Here is a 23,855-nt window from a genome sequence, read left to right on the forward strand (position 1 = left end):
TTGGATTTCCTTGCAGTCTAAGGGACTCTCAAGAGTCATCTCCAACACCACAGTTCAAAGCATCAATTCTTAGGCCCTTGGCTCTCTTTACAGTCCAACTCTCACATCCATACGTGACTACTGGAAAAACCATAGCTTTGACTAGATGGACCTTTGTTGGCAAAGTAATGTCTCTGCTTTTTAATATACTCTCTAGATTGGTCATAACCTTCCCTCCAAGGAGCAAGCATCTTTTAATTTCACAGCTGCAGTCACCATCTGCAGTGATTTTGGAGCCCCCCAAAATAAAGTGTATCACTCTTTCCATTGCTTCCCCATCTATTTGCCATGAAGTGATGGGACCAGATGCTATGATCTTAGTTTTCTGAATGTTGAGCTTTAAGCCAACTTTTTCACTCTCCTCTTTCACTTTCATCAAGAGGCTCTTTAGTTCTTCTTCACTTTCTGTCATAAGGGTGGTGTCATCTGCATATCTGAGGTTATTGATATTTCTCCCCGCAATCTTGATTCCAGCTTGTGCTTCTTCCAGCTCAGCGTTTCTCATGATGTACTCTGAATAGAAATTAAATAAGCAGGGTGACAATATACAGCCTTGACGTACTCCTTTTCCTATTTGGAACCAGTCTGTTGTCCCATGTCCAGTTCTAACTGTTGCTTCCTGACCTGCATACAGATGTCTCAGGAGGCAGGTCAGGTGGTCTGGTATTCCCATCTCTTGAAGAATTTTCCAGTTTGTTGTGATCCACACAGTCAAAGGCTTTGGCATAGTCAACAAAGCAGAAGTAGATGTTTGTCTGGAACTCTCTTGCTTTTTCAATGATCCAACAGATGTTGGCAATTTGATCTCTGGTTCCTCTGCCTTTTCTAAATCCAGCTTGAACATCTGGAAGTTCACGGTTCACATACTTTTTGAAGCCTGGCTTGGAGAATTTTGAGCATTACTTTGCTAGCATGTGAGATGAGTGCAATTATGTGGTCATTTGAGCATTCTTTGGCATTGCCTTTCTTTAGGATTGGAATGAAACTGACCTTTTCCAGTCCTGTGGCCACTGCTGAGTTTTCCAAATTTGCTGGCATATTGAGTGCAGCACTTTCACAGCATCATCTTTCAGCATTTGAATAGCTCAACTGTAATTCCATCACCTCCACTAGCTTTGTTTGTAGTGATGCTTCCTAAGGCCCACTTGACTTCGTATTCCAGGATGTTTGGCTCTCAGTGAGTGATCACACCATCGTGATTATCTGCATTGTGAAGATCTTTTTTGTATAGTTCTACTGTGTGTTCTTGCCACCTCTTCTTAATATCTTCTGCTTCTGTTAGGTCCCTACCATTTCTGTCCTTTATCGAGCCCATCTTTGCATGAAATGTTCCCTTGGTATCTCTAATTTTCTTGAAGAATGATTAGATGATTAGAATTCATTAGAATTAGATGATTCATTAGAATGACTGGAGAGCAGAAAAGGAGCACAGGGAAGTGAGACAGGGGACCCAGCACTGGGAGGGATTTGAGTCCCAATCAGAAGGTGAGGAGAAGGGTGACTGGAATCAGTCAGGACTCTGAAGAGAAGCGAGTAGAAGATGGTGGGAGGAGGGAGTGACAGAGGGGAAGAGGCGTTAGGAGGAGTCATTCGTTTCAGCAAGGGGAGACCCATCACACTAGCAAAATCCTCTCAGGCTGGGGGTTCCAGGCCTGTGGCTTGTACCTCAGGCAGGTAGTGGGGGTTTGGCAGTTTGGTCGTCATGTAGAACCTGAAGTTTTTATCATAATCAATGTCCGAGTCTCCAAGGCGAATCAGCAGTCGTCCGCCACTGACGAAAGTCTGTTTCAATAGGATGGGTTCCAGAGCTGGATCCAGGGTCTCTCTAAGCTTAAACGTTAAAACATTAAAAAATATATTTTCAAAAGGCATTAAATGCATGACAGCAACTTTTTCAAATTTCTTATTCAAACTTTACTCTGAACAGGCAAATTTTCAATGCTTTTATGGATATTTCTTAAACTCCACTCACTCCCTCTAACAGAGTACATTTTCCAGAGTTTGTTTCCTTAATACTTTAGAGATAAGAACATGGGAAGGTCATATATTTATTTGGGCTAAATTTATACACAATTCATCCCCAAGAGAAAGCAGCTAAGAAAGAAGAGAAAGCAGCTAAGAAAGAAGAATCCATAGGGTGGTCCTTGAACAGGCCCCAGACAAAGGAAACTCTGTTCACCTTCATGGTTTTTCTAGGTCAGGAACAGGCAAACTCCATCCTGCAGGCCGAATCTGGCCAATGGGGCCTGTTTTTGTATAGCTCTTGAGCTAAGAATGGTTCTTACCTTTTTAAAGGATTGTAAAGCAAATAAACAAAACCCTCAAAGTAAACAAAACAAAGAAGAGTATTTGTTCAGAGAATGTTTGTAGACAGACTGCGCATGCTAAGTTGCTTTAGTCATGTCTGACTCTGTGTGATCCATTGGACCACAGCCCACCAGCCTCCTCTGTCCAAGGGATTCTCCAGGCAAGAATACAGTATGTGACCTGAAAAAACCCAAATATCTGGCTTTTCACAGAAAGTTTGTAGATCTCTACTCTACGTGACAGTAATTTGTACCCCCCTCAAAGCAAATCTGATTGTGGTAAGAACATGGACATGTAGACATTGCCAACAACCCCCATGATAAACATCTTTATATCAGCTTGTATGTGATGGGGGCTTGGGAGCTGCCAAAATTTGATGTAATTTATAGCTAACCAGACCTGGACTTCTCTGGTGGCTCAGGTGGTAGAGAATCTGCCTGCAATGCGGGAGACTTGGGTTTAATCCCTGAGTCAGGGAGATCCCCTGGAGAAGGGAATGACAACCCACTCCAGTATTCTTGCCTGGGAAATCCCATGGACAGAGGAGCCTGGGGGGCTACAGTCCATGGGGTCACAAAGAATTGGACATGACTTAGAGACTAAACAACAACAATAGCTAACAAATCTATTTTAAATTGCGATGTGGTACCTGAGCATGCAATTTCTTAAAACAAAAGTTTATGAGATAAAAGTTTCCCTTACCACCCACAATACAATTTTGTGCTTTTTACTATGTTTATTTTTTTAAAAATATTTATTTATTTGGCTGCACTGGGTCTTAGTTGTAGTACATACAATCTTCTTTTTTTAGTTGCAGCATATGGGATCTAGTTCCCCAACCAGGGATTGAGCCCAGGTCCCCTACACTGGGAGCATAGAGTCTTAGCCACTGGACCACCAGGGAAGTCCCCAGTTTTGTGCTTTTTAAAGTCTATTCTATGAATAGACTCAGGTTCAATCGGTGGGTCAGGAAGATCCCCTGCAGAAGGAAATGGCAACCCACTCCAGTATTCTTGCCTAGGAAATCCCATGGACAGAGGAGACTGGGGGGGCTATAGTCCAAGGGATCACAAAACAGGACTGAGCAGTTAAACAAGAACAATGACAACTTGTTAAAGTGAATTTCATCTTCTGGAATCGACTTTTTAAACCTCCCATCCCCTGTAGTGATCAACTGCATGTGCCAAGCCTCTAGAAATTAGTATGTTAAACTGAACCAACTTAATGGAAATAAATACCTATAGGGCTTGTTTTCCAAAGAAAAATATTTTTTTAGAGTGGCACATTTATAAGCCTACCTAGGAATGTTGGAAAGCCATTGAAAAGTAACTCAGAGCAAGTTTTGTGAATGTAGTGATTAAATCACATTCCAGCTTTAAAAGTCATAACAAATGCAGATGAATTAAAAATACATAAAAATCTATTTCATTAAAAGATAGTGATTGAGATTGGTTAACTCTATTTCACACCCATGAATGGGTGGAGGCAAAGTTTGAAAATACCACTCCACAAATGTAGAAAGCAGTTAGGTGTATAATCTGAGTGACACCAACTCACAGAAAGCAAGAGAGACTCCCTGCCAAAGAGTTTTGGAGCTCTCACCCTCTCCTGTAGCTTCAGACTTTAAATGGGGGCCTAGGACCCATTACAGAACCTTGCCCATTTTGGTCAAGGTCACAGCCACACACGGAGGATTCCTGTGCTCTTTGGAGCTCAGACTGAGAGCCTGGTAACTTGCTGTGGGTTTTCTATACAATCAAGGCTGCTCAGATGGTTTACTTCACATTTCTGTGCCTCAGATTCCTCATTGGTAAAATGGAATAATAGCAGTAACCACCTTGTAAGGTGCAGTGTGGATTAAAGAGTTCATACACATAAAACACCAACATCAGAGTCCGGTGTGTAGGAAGCATTCAGTGAGTGATGCGTGTGTGTTAAGTTGCTTCAGTCGTGTTTGACTCTTTGCAACCCCATGGACTGTAGCCTGTCAGGCTCCTCTGTCCATGGAATTCTCCAGGCAAGAATACTGGAGTGGGTTGCCATGATCTCCTCCAGGGGATCAAATCCACATCTCTTGCATGTCCTGCATTGCAGATGGATTCTTTATTGCTGAGCCACTGGGGAAGCCCATCAGTGAGTGGTACCTGTTTCTAATATTAGCTGCACCAGGCCAGGGTTGCAGCTAAGCTGCCTCAGGTCCTTGGTCTGTTCTGAGCTTCTCGCCATTCTGTGGCTACAGAGATCCTTCTAGACACAGTTACACTGAGACTAAGCTCACAGTATTCATTTACTCATTCTTCTCTTATACAACTAGTATGGGAAATTAAGGAAATAAACTACAATTGTTACCCAGTTTCTTTTGTGTCCAAGGCTGCTGTATATGCTGTCCTCTTTGCCTGGAAAGCCTATCTTTCTGAGTGCTCATGGTGAACTCTTCATATAGGTCACAGCTTAAATGTTACCATTGGTAACCATGACGGTAGTCAGCTCTCCCCACCCTACCTCCTTATTAGCTATGTCTGCACTGGGTTTATCTCTTCGAAGTCCCTACTACAAATTCTCTTCGTCTCCTTTGTCTCATTTTTTCTCTCTTTTCTCTGTTTATTGTCTCTGTCCCCAACTAGATAGTCAACTTATTAAGGGCAAGAACCATCTTTGTATTATTTGCCATTGATTCTCAAACAATGTGTGTTGAATGAATGAACAGTTTCAAAAACATCCACTCTTGGAGTGATTTGATTCTGAAGAAATAAAGCACAAAGACTTAAAAATATATATACTTTTTTTAAAAAGTGAAAGTTTATACCATACCACTTAATTGAATTCTAACTTTATGTCTAAGTGGAAAATAATATTTATACTTATTGGGGTGCTTTACTGGCTTCACATCACTGGTTCAAGGAGACATGCCCTGATGAGGTTGCTGCTTTGAATTTCTGGCTAATGATCAAGAGTCACAGGAGGCCTGAGAATCAGCAGTGTCAGAAGACAGTGACCATCCCACTTCACACCAAAGCAGTGTCTTCCAAAAACTGGTTCAGTGACAGACCATTATGAGAATGTATTGTTTAAGGAGCAAAGCAATAGGTTTGACCATTTAGAAAAGGGAGCTGACTGGTGTCTTTGTTATAATGTAGGCATTGCCTGTAGAGGATTTCAGATATGGTCTGAAGGTTGGAAACTAACACAAGGAAAAGAAAAAGTGAAAAAGCAAACCTCTTCTAGTAAGACGGGTAAACCAAGTCGGATCGAATTTTCAAGTGTGCGTAAGAAATTACTATCTGTGAGCTTGATGATCTTTAACCCATTTTTGCTTTCTTTGTTTCTTATCCAGCGGTTTGCCTGTATGAGAAAGCACAGAGTAGGACATTTCAGTTTGTAAAAATGTGAAAGTTTTTAAAGTTTAGAAACTATGTTCAATCTAGAAACAAGTTTGAAAGATTTTACACAGCAAAGGAAATATTTTGTTTAATGTTTTCATTCATTAAACGAAATGAAAAGACAACCCTCAGAATGGAAGAAAATATTTGCAGATGAAGCAACCAACAAGGAATTAATCTCCAAAATATATAAACAGCAGGTGCAGCTCAGTATCAAGAAAAAAACCAAACACCCCAATCAAAATATGGGTGGAAGATATAGCATTTCTCCAAAGAAGACATACAAATAGATAAAAATACACATGAAAAGATTCTCAATATTGTTAATTATTAGAGAAATGAGAATCAAAACTCGGAAAAGGCAATGGCACCCCATTCCAGTACTCTTGCTTGGAAAATCCCATGGATGGAGGAGCCTGGTGGGCTACAGTCCATGGGTCGGTAAGAGTCAGACACGACTGAGCAACTTCACTTTCACTTTTCACTTTCATGCATTGGAGAAGGAAATGGCAACCCACTCCAGTGTTCTTGCCTGGAGAATCCCAGGGATGGGGGAGCCTGGTGGGCTGCCGTCTATGGGGTTGCACAGAGTTGGCTACGACTGAAGCGACTTAGCAGCAGAGCAGAATCAAAACTACAATGAGGTATCATTTCATACACTTCAGAATGGCTATCATCAAAAAAATCTACAAACAATAAATGCTGGAGAGGGTGTGGATAAAAGGGAACCCTCCTACATTGGTAGTAGGAATGTAAGCTGGTACAGCCACTATGGAGAACAGTATGGAGATTTCTTAAAAAACTAAAAATAGAGTTCTCATATGATCCAGCAATCCCACTCCTGGGCATTTATCTGGAGAAAACAATAATTCAAAAATATATCAATGTATGAATCCCAGTGTTCTTGGCAGCACTATTTACAATCACCAAGACATGGAAGCAAACTAAATTTCCATCACAGAGGAATGAAAAAAAGATGTGGTACACCTATACAATGGAATATTATTCAGCCAAACAAAGAACAAAATAATGATATTTGCAGCAACATGGATAAATATAGAGATTGCCATACTGAGTGAAGTAAGTCAGAGACAAACATCATATGATACCATTTATAAGTGGAATCTAAAACAAAAGGGTACTAATGAACTTATTTAGAAAACAGAAATAGAATTACAGATTTAGAAAGCAAACATGGTTACCCGAGAGTAAGTGAAAGTGAAAGTGAAGTCGCTCAGTCGTGTCTCTTTGCGACCCCATGGACAGTAGCCTGCTAGGCTCCTCCATCCATGGGATTTTCCAGGCAAGAGTACTGGAGTGGATTGCCATTTACTTCTCCAAGAGAGTAAGTAGGGGAAGGATAAATCAGAAGATTGGGATTGACATATACATACTGCTGCTGCTGCTGCTGCTGAGTCACTTCAGTCGTGTCTGACTGTGTGCAACCCCATAGACAGCAGCCCACCAGGCTCCCCCATCCCTGGGATTCTCCAGGCAAGAACACTGGAGTGGGTTGCCATTTCCTTCTCCAATGCATGAGAGTGAAAAGTGAAAGTGAAGTCGCTCATAAGGACCTACTGTATAGCATGGGGAACTCTACTCAGTACTCTGCAATGGCCTATATGGGAAAAGAATCTTAAAAAAGAGTGAATGTATAACAGATTCCCACTGGAAACTAATACAACATTGTAAGTCAATTATACCCTGATTTAAAAAAAATGTAAAATAAAAGAAAAATAACTCCCCTTGCAAATAAAAACACTTTTTAATTCTTATGTTTGGGATTCTTTTTTGTTGTTGTTCAAACTTGGGACAAATAAAGGTTTGTTTGTTTTTGTTTTTCCTTTTTCCATCTAGATTAAAAAAAAAAGTTCACACAAGGTTTTCAAGAGCCATCTATGAAAATAAAGCTCATACAAGGTGTTCAAGATTGTCTCCCTTGCTTTCAAATGGACTCCATTTTCTAAACCCCATTTAGAACATGATGAGATGGTTAGATAGCACCACTGACTCAATGGACATGAATCTGAGCAAGCTCCAGGAGATAGTGAAGGACAGGGGAAGCCTGGAGTGCTGCAGTTCATTGGGTTGCAAAGAGTCAGACACGATTTAGCGATGAAACAACAGCCATTTAGGACAACTGATCCAAGGACTTAGGAGTCAGATAATGGAATTTAGTAAATTCCAGGAAAGCTGGCCCAAATTCATCACATCAAAGTGTTAGTTGCTCAGTTGTGTCCGACTCCTTGCAACCCCAAGGACTGTAGCCCACCAGGCTCCTCTGTCCATGGAATTCTCCAGGCAAGAATACTGGAGTGGGTAACCACTCCCTTTCTGACCCAGGGATTGAACACGGGTCTCCTGCATTGCAGGAAGATACTTTACCACTAGCGCCAAATTCATCATACCCTGACTTCATTCTGACTCCTCAGAACTCTTAGGGACAAAGACTATACAGGAATGAATTTCAGCTCCCATAGAAAACAGAAAACAAATGGTCAACTCTCTGAATAAAACCAACCAAAATCAAGTGTGCAGAGCACTTGGACTCTTCCCTTTTTACTTTCTCCATAAAATGAGGGATGTGAACTATAAGACATCTTGATGGCCTTGTAGGTTTACGTTCAAGACCTTACAAGTACACTGAAGTCTACTTTTGGAATTTGTAATAGAATGATATTAAGCAGAGTTAATAGGCTGCTCTTCATCTGAAGCACTGGTTACACACCTGATCTTGGGGATCAATCATCAAAGGCCACCGTCTGCCTTGAGTAACCAGAATGCCATTTTCTGTTGATATCAAGTCCCGGGGCAGCCCGTCTGTGTTCCACTGCCGTATTTCGTAGGGATCGCCGAGAGTGTTAATGAGACTGAAGTCGGGATTGATTGGGATCTCCAGAGACTGACAGTCCTGGATCCAATACTCTATAAGCTGTTGAAGGAGAAAAGCTTACTTGTATATGAGTCAGGAACACTTAGTAAATGAGGATTCACAAAACAAGTCCTACCAGGTTCCACAGGCATCCTGGAATCCGAGCCCAGGACATAAGAAGTGGACAAAGAATTAGGAGATCCGGGGGCTAGAACTACACCATTAGCTAGGTGTGGCTTTGGGCACATCATATGTGCTGTTGGGACCCCAGGTTTCTCAAGTATAAAACACAGGGGTTGTCATAGTAGTCTTCACTCTGGGGAGAGTCTGAGACCACGTGGAGAAGTTGGGGGTTCCCACAATGACCTTGGGTGATCCTGGGAATTAGCAGATGAGGCAGAGGGCTATTAGCATTCACCTTCTTCAATGAACGGTGCAGACATGCACAACAGTTTCCCCCAACAGCACTTCTGGCCCTCCTGCTTGATTAGAATCAGTTGATCCCTGAGGTCCTGGAGAATCTCTATGAGTCTTACACCAACTAGGTTTTAGAACTCAAGGTCAGGGCAAAACATGTCTTGAAAGGCGTTTCATAAAAGTGTTTTGCAAATATCTCCAAATAATCCCTGCTCTTGCCCATTGCTGAGCCTGTGTAGCAGCCTCGCCAGTTCAGAACATTTCATCCTGGCTGAATTTGGTGCCACTTCTGATCCTACGGGTGGGAGACTCTCTGTCTCTTTTTCTTCTCCCAGGTTGCTGTGTTGTGTAAGCAAAGCTGTGAGTAACTTTCTAAGGCATGAGAGGAAAAGAAGGACTGTGTTAAGGAAAGCCTAGGGATACAGGGGAGTCCATTGGACTGCAAGATCAAACTAGTCAATTCTAAAGGAAATCAACTCTGAATTTTCAATGAAAGGACTGATGCTGAAGCTGAAGCTCCAATACTTCGGCCACTTGATGGGAAGAACTGACTCATTGGAAAAGACCCTGATGCTGGGAAAGATTGAAGGCAGGAGGAGAAGGGGGTGACAGAGGATGAGATGGTTGGATGGCATCACCAACTAAATGGATATGAGTTTGAGCAAACTCTGGGAGATGGTGTGGGACAGGGAAGCCTGGTGTGCTACAGTTCATGGGGTAGCAAAGTGTCAGACATGACTTAGTGACTGAACAACAACAATAGGGGAGGTGGTGGGTAGTGGAATGTAGACCTAAGTTTCCATCATGGAGAACCTCCCTCTAAACCCAGAAAAACGATGCACACATCCTGCTGTATCCTGCGAAAGCAGTATCAGCTGCTTCTCAGTCCTCACAGGAAGTATGTTTGCTCACCGATTGCCTGTACTGGGCTGTGAAGGCCCCGTAGTAGGCCACACAAGCTGCTGCTATGAACACATTCCCAACGATATTCGATATCTCCTCGTTGAATTTCTGGATGCTTTCTTCCCATCGGACTTGCTCGTCTCCTAACGCAGCCGTCAGCTTTCCAGCACGTACCAGACGTGCTTTGGTCAGTGCCATCGTCTTTGCTAGAAAATCGAAAGAAAATCAGGTTATTTCATTCAGTATTTTCTTACAGTATAAGAAGTTTACTCATCTGCTTCTGCTTATAGCAGAATGACCATTATTTGGTTAATGATGTCAATACATCTCTGGTCCTCAGGCCACTTTAGCCCAAGTTCTCACTTCAAAGCCAAGTCCAAGTTCTTTGAATCGCCTATGCAGAGAGTTCCTTTCACTTTATTTTAAATTAATTAATTTTAAATTGGAGTCTAGTTGCTTTACACAGCTATGTCAGTTTCTGCTGTACCACAGAGTGAATCAGCCATATATAAAAATATATTTATATATTTATACATTTATAATTTTATAAATTTATAAATAAATATATTTATATTTTTTTATATATAAAAGGGAAGGTGATCCTTTTTGGATCGCCTTCCCTTTTAGATCACCACAGAGTACTGAGTAGAGTTCCCTGTGCTATACAGTAGGTTCTCCTTAGTAATCTATTTTATGGGGGCTTCCCTGGTGGCTCAGACAGTAAAGAATCTGCCTGCAATGCAAACGAGCTGGGTTGGATCCCTGGGTCAGGAAGATCCTCTGCAGAAGGAAATGGCAACCCCCTCCAGTATTCTTGCCTGAAGAATTCCATAGACAGAGGAGTCCAGTGGGCTATAGTCAACGGTGTCCCAAAGAGTCTGATATGAATTTATATATAATATCAACAGCATGTATATGTCAATCCCAACTTTTCAATTCATCCTTCCCTGTTCCCATTTGGTATCCATATGTTTGTTCTTCACATCTGTGACAGAGAGCTCCTTTTTGATACTCCTTTCTTCTGCCTGAAGACAGAGCTCTCTTTTTGCCCCTGTAGTATTTATTTTCTGGATCAAATTCACGTGCTGCTCTGTCTTATTCAGACATAGAAGGTGAATACATACAATATACTCAGTTCTTCTAATGTTATACTTGAAGGTTAAGACCATCCATCTAATGCAAATATGGCCATATGTTGGATGGAAGCTGAGATCTGACTGCCTGAAAACACTGTCTCCTTTGGAAAATCTGGCATTTCCTAACCAACACAAATTTTATGAGTTACTTACCCAGACTTTCTTTCTCATTCACGCCTTTGTCATATTCATCTTGTAAGGCTTGTATTTGTTCTTCCACTTGTCTTAGTAATGCTTGCTTTTCTTTCAAAGTAGCCATAGTGATATCAAGTTCAGCCTAATAAAATCAAGTAAATGTTTTAAGAATAAGCTCCAAAGAGGGTTGAATTTGCCCATTTATAATGGGCTATTTTTTAAAAAATCAGATTTACTTTCTCTTTCTCCCCAAAAGATTTTGTTCTAAAAGATTTTGATATGATATACAAAATTAAACCAAGTATAAAATAGAATAAAATATAAGAGGAGGACCAAACAGAACAAAACAAAGCCCAGTGAATCATAGAAAGATTAGCAAAACAGATATACTAAGCATTTGGAGGTGAGTTAGTTACTATAATGAACTATTAACTTTAAATGATAAGACAGGGCTTCCCTGTAACTCTGGAGCCAAGGAGCTGCAACTACTGAGCCCATGTGCTGCGACTACTGAGCACCACGAGCCCTAGAGCCCATGCTTCACGACAAGAGGAGCCACTGCAGTGAGAAGCTGTGCACCGAGAGAGTAGACCCTGCTCACTGCAGCTAGAGAAAAGGCCTGAACAGCAATGATGACTCAGTACAGCTAAAAATAAATAAGTATTTAAAAAATGATAAAGCAAATGAAATATTCATGCAATAGTGAAAACTAATCTTTCCTAACTAGTTCTCTAGAGCAGAGGTCTGCAACTATGGCTTGCAGGCCAAATCCAGCCTGCTACCAATTTTTGTGTGGTTACAGTTTTAAATGGTTAGGGGAAAAAAATCAAAGGGATAGTATTTCATAACACATGATAATTGTATGAAATTTGAATTTCAATGACCATAAATAAAGTTATATTGAAACACAGCCACACTTGTTCATGTTTGAATCTTTTTTTTTTAAATGTTTACTTATTTATTTGGCTATGTGGGGTCATAGTTGTGGCATGTGGGATCTTTAGTTGCAGCATATAAACTCTCAATTGCAGCATGTGAGATCTGGTTCCCTAATCAGGGATCAAACCGGGCCCACAGCATTGGGAACATGAAATAACAATCTCTACTAGCTATTCTGGGCTTCCCTGATGGCTCAGATAGTAAAGAATCTGCCTGCAATGCAGGAGCCCAGGTTCAACTGCTCAGTTGAGAAGATCCCCTAAAGAAGGGAATGGTGACCTACTCCAGTATTCTTGCCTGGAGAATTCCATGGACAGAGGAGCCTGGTGGGCTAGAGTCCATAAGATCACAAAGAGTCAGACACGACTGAGCAACTAACACTTTTGTGAAAACGAAAAATAATCTTCAAGAGCATGGTTACTGTCTGTATTGCATAGGGTCTCAGTGGCACCACAAAAGAAGCCTGAATGATGATCATGGTCATTGATTCTATAAGATATCACAACACAGACAATATACCTGTGCAGCACGGAGTTTCTGTCTCTTTGGCTCGACTTCTTTGACAACTCGGGAATACAAATCCATGGCTCTTACCCACATGCACATGGATTTACAGGCTTTGGACACTTTCTCAACTTTTTCAGGCACAAAATCAGGATTATTAATATATTTTTGAAGTTTTGCCAAGATTTGAGGCTTAATATTTTCCTTATCATATTCTAAAAGTCTTCTTAGGAAGTTAGAGTCACCAAGAAGTTGCTTTGCTGTTGGCCAGTCAGGTCTAAAAGACACAAATGGTAAGTTAATAGCATTGGAATAAAGGAATGTGACAACAAGAGAAATGTATTCCTTTGAGAACATTAAGATATTATTCTACAGATTAAAAAAAGACTATATGTCAATTATGCATGATTTCATGGAATTGGACTGCAAGGAGATCAAACCAGTCAACCCTAAAGGAAATCAAGCTTCAATATTCATTGGAAAGACTGATGCTGAAGCTCCAATACTTTAGCCACCTGATGCAAAGAGCCAGTTCATTGGAAAAGACCCTGATGCTGGGAAAGACAGAGCAAGAGGAGAAGGGGATGACAGGATGAGATGGTTGGATGGCATCACCAACTCAGTGCACTTGAGTTTGAGCAAACTCTGGGAGATAGTGAAGGACACAGAAGCCCGGCATGCTGCAGTCCATGGGGTTGCAAAGAGTTGGACACTACTTAATGACTGAACAACAACAACGTCAACTGTCTATGTCGTTAGTTATGTAACAATTTAACTTGCTCTCTTCCTATTATAAAGGAAATACAACACAATTTACTGAAAGCATTTTGCTAGGCTTTAAGAGCACCATGACTTACTACTTTTGTTTTCTAGGCATATATTTATGCTGTTTACTTTCATAGTGTGTATAGCCTGTTTTTTCTTTTTAATATTTACAATGATGTTTCCGAAAATGTTCTTATTTACTGGTTGAAAGTGTTAGGTGCTCAGCTGTGTATGACTCTTTGCGACCCCATGGACTGTAGCCCACCAGGCTCCTCTGTCCATGGAATTCTCCAGGCAAGTATATACTGGAGTAGGTTGCCATTTCCTCCTCCAAGGGATCTTCCTGGCCCAGGGATCAAACGTGGGTTTCCTGCATTGCAGGCTATCTGAGCCACCAGGGAAGCCCCATTTACTGGTTGAGCTATAGTTATAAAAACTCACTTTGTTTGTATCTAACTGACTTGCAAAATTTGTAGAATGACATTTGTGTTAATTTCCACCCCAAATGAGTTTTGTTTTACTGCTACTATTACTATTGTTATTTCTAAGCAAGAGAGAAAATCGAAGATAATCTAAAGAAGCTATAAAGATAGGTGTTTAGTGATGTACCATCTGTGTGTCACTTATAATTAAAAAAAAAAATACTATTGGGACTTCCCTTGTGGTACAGTGGTTGGAAATCTGCCTGGCAATGAAGGGGACTTGGTCTGGGCAAATTCCATGATGTTCCATGGGCCAGCTAAGATCGAGCACCACAACTACTGAAGTCTGCCTGCTCTAGAGACCGTGCTGTGCACCAAGAGAAGCCACCACAACGAGAAGCCGGCATACTATAACCGAGCTGGACAGCAGCCCCTGCTCACTGCAGCTAGAGAAAGCCCGCGTAGCAATGAAGACCAAGTAGCCAAAAATAAAAATAAATTAATTAATTAAAAAAATACTATTAAAGTACCAACCAATTTGTTGGATGACTGATCGAATCAATGAGAGGGTGAACAAAAGAATGAAAACATGTAAATGAGAATGAAGGAAAAAAGCAAAGAAATTCCACCAGGCATTTTGTATTGGGTGATTGTGAGGCACTCACTTGGCATTCAAGAGAATGGAGATGGCTTCCATCACGGTCATGACCATATCTGGGGGCTTTGTGAAAACTCTGATTTCAGATATATCTGCTTTATCTAAGGAATCCAACGCTTTGTTAGCAGCATCGAGGGCAGGGAGCGCTTCTTCAAGATCTCGCTGAGCATCGTCAGCTATGGCTTGGGTCTCTTCGGCTTTCACTTTTGCTATCGCTTCATCTTCTTGCACAACGCTACGGACCTAATCATTGAAACATGACTGCTCAAGTGATCTCAGTATGTGAATTTCAATGTTTAAAAACAAAGTGAATAATGGATAACCAATAAGGACCTATTGTATAGCACATGGAACTCTGTTCAATGTTATGTGGCAGCCTGAATGGAAGGTGGGTTTGGGGGAGAATGGATATATGTATATGTATACCCCAGAACAAAATAAAAAGTTTAAAAAGTTAAAAAAAAAAACAAAATAAGGCAAATAATAGTGAGTTATATTTACTCTTGAATCAGACCAATGATGAAAGAAGATTAGGTATACTGCATTTTACACTCTTCTTTGTCCATCTCATGCCATGATGATAAAATAATGGAGATAGAGTTATAAGAACGAACAACTAATTCATTCTTGGGAGAAGATTGGATGCTTTATATTTGTAGCTTGTACTTTTCTTACAACTTTCTCTGTCCCATTCATTGCATTTCCTGATTATCAGGGAGAGAGCCAGGATTAAAAGCATGGCTAAACTGATCTACCAGTTCATTGTTTTAACAACATATTGAAATTAAATTTAATAACACATCTAAAAAGTCCATTCTTTATCATTGTACGTAAGGGGTCAGCTGGTAGTCAAAGCGTCCTCACCCACCCTCAGGTGATGCTGCATACCTGATCCGCATTTTCTTGATCCACCGCCAGTTTGTCCATCAGGGCTTCAACATCTTGTGATTTTGTTAAAAGGACAGGTTCTAAAGCTGAAAGATCTAATTTCATTTTATCTACTAGTACATTTGTTTCTAATAGCTTGGTGAGACCATTCTTCACCCGTTCACGTGCCTACACGACAAAGAAAATAACTATTATGTTGAGTATTACAAACTATGAGTTTATTGGTATCTCTATCTGATTTATGTACTAGAATTTTGCATTGGCAGAATTAGTGAATCAGTTTGTAATACTTAACACTGAATGTACAGGAACACATGGCCCTGAAGTTCACCACAGTGGGTTTGGATCCCTGTCCCCTGGCCACGGGAGTAGGGCATCACTGAGGGATCACACTGTATTATTTTTAGCTTCTGTGGTAGCTTGGTAGCATGGTGAATGAATTAAGGACAAATTCAGATAGAAATTCCTGGAGTTCACATCTCTGGGAGCTTGTTTCCTTAGGATGGACCAGCAGGGCTGAGGCCCACTGGAGACAAACAGTGTCCCAGATACTTATCTCTGGTTGCTGACGTGTCCACAGGGGTAGGAAACCCTTGACTAGAATCAAAGGGCAGTATATGGTAAATAAGCCACCTGGGAATAACTTTTTTGAGGATGAGACAGAAAAGGTGGCTCAAATAGGCTGGTTTCAAAAATATGTCACATTATTTTACTAGGCATACATTTACCAGGTAATATCCATTGAAAAACACTTAAAATATCTAAATGATAAATGATTTCATTTTTGTTATTTAAAATGTTGAAAATTTTAGGTCATGTTAATAGCTTAATGATGATTACAATGATGACGATGTAGTAAGCAGTCACTATTTTGAGCACTTATTTGTATCAGATCATATTCCAATACTTTACAAGCAGTATCTTATTTAAATTCTACCACAATCCAAGAGGTAGATACAGATTTTTAAAAACCTTATTTTGTACTAAGATTGGAGTAGTTACAAAACCTTCTCCAAGTTGTTCAGGAAGAAAGAGTCAGAAATGAGGTGCTACCTGGTCTGCCTGACACCAGAGTCCTTGCTCTGAATGGGAACCACTGATAGGTAAGACAACCAAACTCCCATCTCCATTACTAAACCAAAAGTTTTCCTTCTTACTAAACACTGCAGAGGTGGCTAGATATGGGCTTAACTTTAATTCTGTTACAATGTCCATATCACATCCCTGAGTCAAGGACACTTATGTAAATGATAGAAGACAAAATATTAAATAAGGGCAAGGCCTCTAGATGACCAGCACAATATAGTTTTTGGTCATATTGTAGGTTGTCAAGGGCATGTTAGGATGGAGAGATGTCCAACAGGCAAGATGGCACATAGATCTTCCACACATTCTGGTAAAGGTTTTGAGATCAAGCAAAAAAAAATTTTTTTTTTAATTAATAATATTAAACTTACAGAAACCAACTGCTTCCTCTTTTCAGTCAGCATAGACAGGTAGAGATTGATGAGTTCCAAGTAGGAGGTGGGTGTTGTGTAGTACCGTCTCCGGAGCTCTGTGTAATAGCGTTCTGCCATATTGGAGACACTCAGGTGGACATTCACACACATGAGGGAAAGCTTTTCTCTCAGTTCTTCATTTACGGCATCAACATTTGAGAAAAACGTCTTTGATACAGAAAGAAGTGCTTCTCTGGGCCACTGTAAATAAAGATATGATTTGGAAAGTCAGTTGTTCATTTCCACAATGCATGGTTTAACTATTAAGAAAAATGCATTTCTCTGCAACTCTTCCTCACCTTGGCCTCCCTTCACTGTAACTCCTACTTGTGTCCATGATGTTTCATGAACTGAATGGCTGTGTTCATCAGACAGGGGCCTGGGTCTGCATTTGCTGACCCCAGCACAGTGTCTGCTACATAGAAGTTACTCAATAACTACTGTTGGTTGAATGAATAAGTTAGTCACTTCAGTCGCTCAGTTGTGTCCGACTCTTTGTGACCCCCATGGACTGCAGCATGCCAGGTATCCTTGCCTATCACCAACTCCCAGAGCTTACTCAAACTCATGTCCATTGAGTCAGTGATGCCATCCAATAATCTCATCTGTCATCCCCTTCTTCTCCTACCGTTAATCTTTCCCAGCATCAGGGTCTTTTCAAATGAGTCAGTTCTTCAAATCAGGTGGCCAAAGTATTGGAGCTTCAGCTTCAGCATCAGTCCTTCCAATGAATATTCAGGACTGGTTTCCTTTAGGATGGACTAGTTGGACCTCCTTGCAGCCCAGGGGATTCTCAAGAGTCTTCTCCAATACCACAGTTCAAAAGCATCAATTCTTCAGCGCTCAGCTTTCTATATAGTCCAACTCTCACATCCATATGTGACTACTGGAAAAACCAAAGCTTTGACTAGACAGACCTTTGTTGGCAAAGTAATATCTCTGCTTTTTAATATGCTGTCTAGGTTGATTGAATGAATGTCTAGGTTGAATGAATAAATGTGGCTGTTTTTAATTTCATAACTAAAATCACATACATTACAAGGATCTCATGTCCTCACTCTGCCTATTATACAATTTGAACTTGGTATAATCACTGTCCTGTTCATCTCAACTCATTTGCTCCTCTCCTAACTCTTTGAGCTCAATTGAACATCAGTCAAATGCAACTCTCTGTTACCCCATGTCTACAATCATGCAGCTAGCACAGCTAGAGAAAAACCCATAGCTGTGCTAACTGGTCTCATTGTCAATTCACGACAACTAGCTCAAGCGAGTTCTTAGTGCAGCCCGGAAAAACTTCTGTGTTGTCTCACCCATCACTTCTGATTCCTCCGAGTATTTCACACCCTATATTACTTCCTAAGACTGCTAACACTTCCTCTCTCTTCTTTACCATTCATAACTTTGCTCCCTACATCATTAAAAAAATAGAAGCAATGCAAATAGAACTTCAGTGAGCTTCCACCCTGTCTTCCCCTCTACCTGCATTTTATGCTCTGGGGTGAGCTGTGCATGCTCCCTGCCCAGGTCAGCTCCTTCACTGGGAACTCTGTCCCATCTCTTCTTGTCTATTCAGTCACGTTGGTCCAGCAATGCCTAACTCTGTCTGCTGCATCATCAATATAATTCTGTTTTCTGAATCATTTCCATCAGCACATGTGCATTGCTTGTGTTCCCCACTTAAAAATACTTCTCTCTTGACCTCACATACCCCTCTGGCTATTACCCATCTCTTGGTACTCCTTTGGGGCAAAACTCCTTGAAAGCTTTGTCTCTGATTCCGCTTCCTTCTTCTCTCTTGAACCTTTTCCCCCATCAGTTCAGTTCAGTCACTCAGTCATATCTGACTCTTTGCAACCCCATGAACCACAGCACGCCAGGCCTCCCTGTCCATCGCCAACTCCCGGAGTCCACCCAAACCCATGTCCATTGAGTCGATGATGCCATCCAACCATCTCATCCTCTGTCGTCCCCTTCTCCTCCTGCCCTCAATCTTTCCCAGTATCAGGGTCTTTTCCAATGAGTCAGCTCTTCGCATCAAGTGGCCAAAGTATTGGAGTTTCAGCTTCAACATCAGTCCTTCCAATGAACACCCAGGACTGATCTCCTTTATGATGGACTGGTTGGATCTCCCTGCAGTCCAAGGGACTCTCAAGAGTCTTCTTCAACACCACAGTTCAAAAGCATCAATTCTTCAGTGCTCAGCTTTCTTTATAGTCCAACTCTCACATCCATACATGACCACTGGAAAAAACATAGCCTTAACTAGATGTACCTTTGTTGGCAAAGTAATGTCTCTGCTTTTTAATATGCTGTCATATTAAAGGTCGGTCATAACTTTCCTTCCAAGGAGTAAGCGTCTTTTAATTTCATGGCTGCAATCACCATCTGCAGTGATTTTGGAGCCCAGAAAAATAAAACCACTGTTTCCACTGTTTCCCCATCTATCTGCCATGAAGTTCTAGGACCAGATGCCATGATCTTAGTTTTCTGAATGTTGAGCTTTAAGCCAACTTTTTGAGTCTCCTCTTTCACTTTCATCAAGAGGCTCTTTAGTTCTTCTTCACTTTCTGCCATAAGGGTGGTGTCATCTGCATATCTGAGGTTATTGATTTCTCCCAGCAATCTTGATTCCAGCTTGTGCTTCCTCCAGCCCAGCGTTTCTCATGATGTACTCTGCATATAAGTTAAATAAGCAGGGTGACAAATACAGCCTTGATGCACTCTTTTTCCTATTTGGAACCAGTCTGTTGTTCCATGTCACACAGGTTTCTCAAGAGGCAGGTCAGGTGGTCTGGTCTTCCTATCTCTTTCAGAATTTTCCACATTTTATTGTGATCCTCACAGTCAAAGGCTTTGGCATAGTCAGTAAAGTAGAAATAGATGTTTCTCTGAAACTCTCTCGCTTTTTCGATGATCCAGCAGATGTTGGCAATTTGATCTCTGGTTCCTCTGCCTTTTCTAAAACCAGCTTGAACATCTGGAAGTTCACAGTTCACATATTGCTGAAGCCTGGCTTGGAGAATTTTGAGCATTACTTTACTAGCGTGTGAGATGAGTGCAATTGTGCAGTAGTTTGAGCATTCTTTGGCATTGCCTTTCCTTGGGATTGGAATGAAAACTGACCTTTTCCAGTCCTGTGGCCACTGCTGAGTTTTCCATATTTGCTGGCATATTGAGTGCAGCACTTTCACAGCATCATCTCCCCCATCACTCCATTGAAATAACTCTTGTCAAGATCACTGATAACCTCTACATTGACAAATTTAATAGTTTCCTCTTCTTTACAAATTCTATTTGTGTTTGTTTAATGATTGTCATTGTCAACACTTGTATGTGAGTAAATTCCCAGTGGGTTTTGAAGCTAATGTAAGTACCCTTGAGTTCTTAGTGGACAGGGTGTTACCTTTTTAAAATCAAGCAACTTCAGACACATACCTGAAAAAGATAAAAACTCTAATTCGAAAAGATACACGGCCCCCAATGTTCACAGCAGTACTATTTACAATAGCCAGGACATGGAAGTGGCCTAATTGTCCATATACAGATAAATGGATAAAGACGATGTGATATACACATGTATACACACACATATGCACATATACACAATGGAATACTAATCAGCTATAAAATAGAATGAAATATTGCCATTTAAAAGCAGCATGGATAGACCTAGAGATGATCATACTGAGTGAAGTTGGACAGAGAAAGACAAATATCATATGATGTCACTTATATGTGGAATCTAAAAAAATGATACAAATGAACTTACAAAACAGAAACAGACTCACAGACGTAGTAAACAAACTTGTGGTTACTAAAGGGGAGAGGTGGGGGCAGGGGTAAATTGAGAATTTGGGATTAACATATGCATACAATTATATATAGGTGGCTCAGATGGTGGGCTGCCATCTATGGGGTCGCACAGAGTCGAACACGACTGAAGCGACTTGGCAGCAGCAGCAGCAGATGGTAGAGAATCTTCCCTTAAGGCAGGAGACTGGGGTTCAATCCCTGGGTTGGGAAGATCTCCTGGAGAAGGGAATGGCCACCCACTCCAGTGTTCTTGCCTGGAGAATAGCATGGACAAAGGAGTCTAGTGGGCTACAGTCCATGGGGTTGTAGAGTTGGACACCACTGAGTGACTAAGACTTTCACATATATAAAACAGATAAACAACAAGGACCTACTGTATAGCACAGGGAATTGTATTCAATATTTTGTAATAACCTAAATGGAAAATAATCCAATATATATATATATATGTGTACATAGGTATAACTGAATATATATGTAACTGAATCACTTTGCTATACACCTGTAACACTGTAAATCAATTACACTTTAATAAAAAAAAGTTAAAGTCAAGCAAGTCCAACTTCTTAAAGATATATGTTGTGATGTCACTGACCTGGACAAACCAGTCAATGGTGCAGCAGTTCACAAGGGATGGAAACATCCGGCATCGGGACCGGAAGGCCTCCCCAACAGGGCTCATGCAGAGCACAATGTGCAGCTTCTGACGGACTCTGCTAATGAAATATTGAAACACCTGACAAAAAGAAAGATACTTTCAATTTAGAATAAGGCTGAACCCATGATGAAAAGAAGTGCTGGCTATTGCATCTGACTCTACCAATACCAAATTTAAAAAGTTTGTGGAGTGGACGCGTGAATTGTTTTAACATCCCATTCCAAGTCCCTTCTTCTCATGCAGCCTCAAAAGATTAAATGAAAATTTTCAGACTCTGTTGCAAGTTGGGTTTGGGATGTGAGATGAGCACTCTTCATCAGTGGATTTGAGAGACCCCTTGAATAAAGTGGAGAGGTGTGTTCATACAAAATTTTGCTTTGAGGTAGAAGACCACTGGGAGAGAGAGACACGGGGCAGGGCAAGTATTTTTGCAGGTGCAGAGCCCAGCAGAAATGGCATGGACCTCCTGTCACTATCCCTGGATGTGGCTCCTTACTTCAGCTGCTCCCAACATGGTGGGGGACACACGGCTTGGGAGCTGAAGCAGGAGCATTCTGGGGTAGAGGCTTCCTGGCTCAGCAGAATGACTGTGGCAGACACAGCAGTGTCCCTGACTGTTGACTTCTACAGTGTCATTTCATAATCATTCCAAGGAATTCAGCATGGCATGAATTTGTTTAGCCCTTTGTTTAGCCCTTCCAATGTTAAAGCCACTTCTGCTTATAATAGTTGTCTGTGCCCATAAGTCCTGACCTAGCAGTGGAGGGAATTCTCATGAAAGGACACAGAAGAGACAATATGAGAAAGAGTGGCCAAAAAAGATAAGATGCAGAAAGAAGAGAAAGACCTGGGATAGACAAACAGTGGCTTAGAGAATCTAGCACAATGTTGGAGAAATGAGAGTGGACCGCAGCTGTGTTTTGTGCGTGTGTGTGTAAGAGAGAGAAAGAGAATGCATTTCATTATTCTGCTGATAGGCTATTGTTGTTGTTTAGTTGTGAAGTCATGTGCAATTCTTTTTGCGACCCCATGGACTATAGCCTGCCAAGCTTCTCTGCCCATGGGGTTTCCCAGTCAAGAATACTGCAGTGGGTTGCCATTTCCTTCTCTAGGGGATCTTCATGATGGACCCAGGGATTGAACGTGAGTCTGCTGCATTTTCAGGAGGATTCTTTACCACTGAGTCACCTGGGACGCCTCTTGCTGACAGGACACGGAGTCAAAAGCACTGAACTCCTCAGGCAGGGCACTGGGGGTGTGTGAAATAAACTTGTATTAAAGAAGGATAAGAGAAGTTTTCCAGTAAAAATAGGACTATGACCCTCTGTGGAGAAGGCAATGGCAACCCACTCCAGTACTCTTGCCTGGCAAATCCCATGGACGGAGGAGCCTGATAGGCTGCAGTTCATGGGGTCACTAGGAGTCGGACACAACTGAGTGACTTCACCTTCACTTTTTTTTTTTTTTAATTTTATTTTATTTTTAAACTTTACATAATTGTATTAGTTTTGCCAAACATCAAAATGAATCCACCATAGGTATACATGTGTTCCCCATCCTGAACCCTCCTCCCTCCTCCCTCCCCATACCATCCCTCTGGGTCGTCCCAGTGCTCTAGCCCCAAGCATCCAGTATCGTGCATCGAACCTGGACTGGCAACTCGTTTCTTACATGATATTTTACATGTTACAATGTCATTCTCCCAAATCTTCCCACCTTCTCCCTCTCCCACAGAGTCCTTAAGACTGTTCTATACATCAGTGTCTCTTTTGCTGTCTCGTACACAGGGTTATTGTTACCATCTTTCTAAATTCCATATATATGCGTTAGAATACTGTATTTATGTTTTTCCTTCTGGCTTACTTCACTCTGTATAATAGGCTCCAGTTTCATCCACCTCATTAGAACTGATTCAAATGTATTCTTTTTAATGGCTGAGTAATACTCCATTGTGTATATGTACCACAGCTTTCTTATCCATTCATCTGCTGATGGACATCTAGGTTGCTTCCATGTCTTGGCTATTATAAACAGTGCTGCGATGAACATTGGGGTACACGTGTCTCTTTCCCTTCTGGTTTCCTCAGTGTGTATGCCCAGCAGTGGGGTTGCTGGATCATAAGGCAGTTCTATTTCCAGTTTTTTAAGGAATCTCCACACTGTTCTCCATAGTGGCTGTACTAGTTTGCATTCCCACCAACAGTGTAAGAGGGTTCCCTTTTCTCCACACCCTCTCCAGCATTTATTATTTGTAGACTTTTGGATCGCAGCCATTCTGACTGGTGTGAAATGGTACCTCATAGTGGTTTTGATTTGCATTTCTCTGATAATGAGTGATGTTGAGCATCTTTTCATGTGTTTGTTAGCCATCTGTATGTCTTTTTTGGAGAAATGTCTATTTAGTTCTTTGGCCCATTTTTTGATTGGGTCGTTTATTTTTCTGGAGTTGAGCTGTAGGAGTTGCTTGTATATTTTTGAGATTAGTTGTTTGTCAGTTGCTTCATTTGCTATTATTTT

At 41.1% G+C, this 23,855-nt stretch overlaps 1 protein-coding gene across 1 annotated transcript in view; it reads right to left on the minus strand.

The window, feature by feature from the left end:
• Window positions 1-23,855, minus strand: part of DNAH6 (dynein axonemal heavy chain 6) — a 283,738-nt gene that overhangs the window by 80,792 nt on the left and 179,091 nt on the right. Inside the window, exons 48-57 of the mRNA XM_027555566.1 lie at window positions 21,276-21,416; window positions 16,823-17,065; window positions 15,366-15,533; window positions 14,485-14,720; window positions 12,648-12,909; window positions 11,208-11,331; window positions 9,928-10,124; window positions 8,455-8,658; window positions 5,563-5,688; window positions 1,705-1,869 (exon numbers count right to left, since the gene is read on the minus strand). Coding sequence (XP_027411367.1) covers window positions 1,705-1,869; window positions 5,563-5,688; window positions 8,455-8,658; window positions 9,928-10,124; window positions 11,208-11,331; window positions 12,648-12,909; window positions 14,485-14,720; window positions 15,366-15,533; window positions 16,823-17,065; window positions 21,276-21,416 — 1,866 coding nt within the window. The remainder of the gene's footprint in view (window positions 1-1,704; window positions 1,870-5,562; window positions 5,689-8,454; window positions 8,659-9,927; window positions 10,125-11,207; window positions 11,332-12,647; window positions 12,910-14,484; window positions 14,721-15,365; window positions 15,534-16,822; window positions 17,066-21,275; window positions 21,417-23,855) is intronic.

Source organism: Bos indicus x Bos taurus, chromosome 11 (assembly GCF_003369695.1).
Source record: "Bos indicus x Bos taurus breed Angus x Brahman F1 hybrid chromosome 11, Bos_hybrid_MaternalHap_v2.0, whole genome shotgun sequence".
NCBI lineage: Eukaryota > Metazoa > Chordata > Mammalia > Artiodactyla > Bovidae > Bos > Bos indicus x Bos taurus.